The sequence below is a fragment of the Galeopterus variegatus genome, unplaced genomic scaffold (genome assembly GCF_000696425.1).
Source record: "Galeopterus variegatus unplaced genomic scaffold, G_variegatus-3.0.2 Scaffold10060, whole genome shotgun sequence".
Classification (NCBI taxonomy): Eukaryota; Metazoa; Chordata; class Mammalia; order Dermoptera; family Cynocephalidae; genus Galeopterus; species Galeopterus variegatus.
Genome location: NW_007736171.1, coordinates 11,678 through 15,674, shown reverse-complemented (window position 1 = coordinate 15,674; position 3,997 = coordinate 11,678). Strand labels below are relative to the sequence as shown.

At 53.7% G+C, this 3,997-nt stretch overlaps 1 protein-coding gene across 1 annotated transcript in view; it reads right to left on the bottom strand.

Moving 5' to 3' along the window:
• Positions 1-1,521, bottom strand: part of LOC103609763 (probable palmitoyltransferase ZDHHC19) — a 9,745-nt gene extending 8,224 nt beyond the window's left edge. Inside the window, exons 1-2 of the mRNA XM_008594052.1 lie at positions 1,423-1,521; positions 736-900 (exon numbers count right to left, since the gene is read on the bottom strand). Of these exons, the coding sequence (XP_008592274.1) occupies positions 736-900; positions 1,423-1,521 (264 nt within the window). The remainder of the gene's footprint in view (positions 1-735; positions 901-1,422) is intronic.
• Between the last annotated feature and the right edge of the window lie 2,476 nt (positions 1,522-3,997).

Sequence of the window (3,997 nt, the reverse complement as noted above, 5' to 3'; positions counted from 1 at the left end):
CACACGTGCACGTGCACACACACACACACACGCACACTCAGCCAGTCTCCTGCACTTGTAAACCTGTGCAGGTTGTGCACAGCAGACAGACGAGCACTCAGAACGCAGGAGACCCTCCAACTTGGACATCCAGAGGCGGGCAGACAAAGCTCCCAGACCAGACCTGCAGCCAGCCAGAGTCTATCTAGTGACAGTGAGCTTGGGGGTGGGACAGGAGATGCCTTTCCTCCCCGTGGCCTAACGAGACCCAGTATAGATGTGGATGCCCCATGCATGTCAGCGCCTATGCAGGCAAGGGCCAGCCTCCCAGGACAGATGCTGGCACGTCCCTCCGTGCCCCCGCCCCCTGGCGCCAGGCTCCGCCCACACCAAGCCCCGCCCACCCACTCCCCTCTCTCCATCATCAGTCCGGCCCACCCACGCAGAAACCTTACCCCCGCAGAGCTGTCGCTCTGCCCGTCCAGGTCCCTGTTCCACCTTTAGCACCCCACTCCGTGACCCCGCTAGGTTCTTAACTCCGCCCAGCTCCTCCTAGCTCCACTCATCTCCCTGACCTCACCCACCTTCCCCGGCCCCCGTCCCAGTCTGATCCTCTCAAGAGGCTTCTCCCGTTAGCCTCGCCCACCATTAGCTCCGCCCTCCCAGACCCCGCCTCTCGTCTGTCCCCGCCCCTCGTCTGTCCCCGCCCCCCTGCTCCCCGTATGGACCCGAGGGCCTGTGCGGATACACCGAGGCCTTGTTCATGGAGAATGGCAGGTGGGCCGTGCGCAGCAGGAAGATTATGCAGGTGACCAGCACGGCACCAGAGTAGAGGCATAGGGACAGGACGAGCAGCATGAAGAAGCGGAAGTTGCGGTGACCGATGCAATTATTGACCCACTTGCAGTGGTGATCAAAGTCCTGGGCCACAGGGAATGGGGGGCTTCCATCACCTCCCAAATCCTGAGGCCATCCCCCTGCTCTCAAGGCCACGTGCCCTTAGCCCCGAGCACTAGTTCCTACCCCCAGGAAGAAAGTGAGCCACAGTCCCTAAGGCTGTCACTTCCGTTGTTAGAGCACTGTTAGGGCTCTGTGGCTCATAAGGTCACATGTCAAGAGGTCTTTCGAAATAAGGTCTGCCTGGTCTTCTGTGAGACACATCCTAGTATAACTTTGGGCAGGACATAGAATATCTCTGGGCCTTTACTTTCTCATTTATTAGATGAGGACCCCTTTGCCCAGCCAGTCTCCTGCACTTGTAAACCTGTGCAGGTTGTGCACAGCAGACAGACGAGCACTCAGAACGCAGGAGACCCTCCAACTTGGACATCCAGAGGCGGGCAGACAAAGCTCCCAAACCAGACCTGCAGCCAGCCAGAGTCTATCTAGTGACAGCGAGCTTGGGGGTGGGACAGGAGATGCCTTTCCTCCCCGTGGCCTAACCAGACCCAGTATAGATGTGGATGCCCCATGCATGTCAGCGCCTATGCAGGCAAGGGCCAGCCTCCCAGGACAGATGCTGGCATTATCCGGGATAGCCATGTGCCCAACTAAGAACTAGAGTTTCTTTAATGGAGGATGAAGAAGAGAATGGATTTTTTTTTTTTTTTTAAAGATGACCGGTAAGGGGATCTCAACCCTTGACTTGGCGTTGTCAGCACCACGCTCAGCCAGTGAGCGAACCGGCCATCCCTATATGGGATCCGAACCCAGGGCCTTGGTGTTATCAGCACCGCACTCTACCAAGTGAGCCACGGGCCGGCCCCAGAGGAGTTCTATATAGATCTCAGGCCTCTGAAACAGTGATTGATAGTTTAAGTCATGCACACAATGGAAAGGAGGAGGAGCAAACTGAGTAGTTTAGAAGAGTCCGCCAGCCTCTCTTCCCACCCTGCCCGGCCCCCCCTTCCAAGGCAACTGGAAAACCTCCAGAATTCTGTTTTTCCACACCTCGGTGGCTTGGGAAATGAAGTGCCAGGGACAGAGCAATGAGGGTGATTGGGGGTTAAGGGAGGGAGGGTAAGGTGAAGGGGTCCTGAGGCCGGAGGAGGGAAGACTGGAGGAGTTCTTTAGGAATCATCTCAGCAGACACCAGCCCTTAGGTTGCCACCTCTTCTACCGAGGATCTGAGGCCTCACCTTGATGTAAGATGCCAGGGTCTGAGAAGTTGAGTGAAACGAGACTGAAGAAGGTAAGGATAAAGAGGGGGCCTGTGATGATGGGAAAGGCCCACTCCCCGTTCTGAGCCAGCCACCTGCAACTGAGACCAGAGCCAGACTTAGTCCTGACTTGGGATGGCACAAAGCTCCCCCCCAGGGCCTGGTTCAGCTGGGTCAGGACTCACAGACCTTAAAGGCAGCTCTAAATATCCAGGCTAGTGACAGACCCATAAAGGCTCCACCAAATGTCATCAACATTACTAGCCACCTTCAGCTCCCCAAATGCACCAGGCACTCTGGGCCTCTGTGCCTTTGTACATTTGGTTCTCTCTGCCTAGAACATCCTCCTTTCCCTGACCTCTGACCCCCTCTTCTGCACTCCCCTGCCTCTGTGCTATCATTATCTGTTTTCCGTTCTGCCTCTTTGTAAGCCATCTGATGGCTCGTGTGGGAGACTTACGGGAATGCGAAGAAGTAACCACTGAAAATGACCAGCAACACTACATTGAGGGCAGCGAACAGGCTCGGGAGGATCCAGGGAAATGGGACCTGAGGTGGGGGTGGAGTCTCCTTCATGAGGGGCATGGCATCCTTTAAGAGTGACATGGCTGGGCCTTTCGTGCCCTGAGGAGAGATCAGTGCCACCAGGCTCCCTCTCCCCTGCTGGCTCCCAGAGCCCTATGGCCCAAGCGGCCTTGGAAGTCACAGTCTAGGATGGAAGGAAAGAAGTCCCAGTGTGACATCACAGAGGCTGAGGAATGGGAGCTGGGTTCTTTAGCAGAACTGTCTGCAGCCTACTCTGGCTGCTTGCGGTGACTGACACTGCCAACAGCAAACCTACCTTACCCCTACCTGTACTGGGGACTGAGAGATCCTGCCCTGAGGGGCTGGCTTTATTGGAGACCATACGACATTAGAGAAACACAGACGAGGTTGGTGATTCTCATCACTCTCTTAGGCCAGTGCTCATTGAACATCCTATCTCCCTTTCTTCCTTTTCGTTGTGACAAAATTCCATTTTGGGGGTGGGGACAGCAATCTGCTCAACTAAATAATTTCCCATAGTCCCTTATTTCCAGGGTTGGCTTCACGACACAATTCAGGTCATTGAGACATATGTGAATGTCTGTTGGGGATTTCTGGAGAGGTTTTTGCCTTCCCTGTGTAAGGGAACTGTCCTCTTCTTTCTGTTTTGAACCTAGTCATGCTGGTTGGCTGGGGGTGCCACCTTGGGTCCACTGGCAATGTCAGCATACTTCCCAGAGAGAACTCGACGTTATTGTTGAGTTGCTGCCCCGTCCCTGAAACTGCCTCCCTTTGAGCCGCTTACTATGTGAGAAAACAAATGGATTTTCCGTCGCATGCCACTGACACTGCCATTTGTTTTGGCCACTGAACATCTGAACCCCTCTGTGTTTGGAGGATTTCTCACACCATAAGTCTTGATGAGAGTCAAAGACTATTCATTTCCCCATCACAATTGGAGCTGAAAATGGCCAGATACTTGCATTGGTGCCTTGCTTAAGCATGTGACCCAGGTGCCACCACCAATTAGCTTCAGAGGCACTACCACCAACTGGGGAGTCTTTGCTGAGATGTAGCAACTGCACTGTGTCAAAGTGTAATGTCCACAGTGCAGGTTAATTTCAACAGTGATTCCACTGTTTTTCAACATGGATAAAATATATAATTCCAAGATCTCTAATTTGTTTTTAAAACTTAAACTAGTATTAAATTGGGGTAATTGAACAGAACATTTTGGAGAAATCAATCTGATTAAAAACAGAGCTGATGAGGCCGGCCCGTGGCTCACTCGGTAGAGTGTGGTGCTGATAACACCAAGGCCACGGGTTCGGATC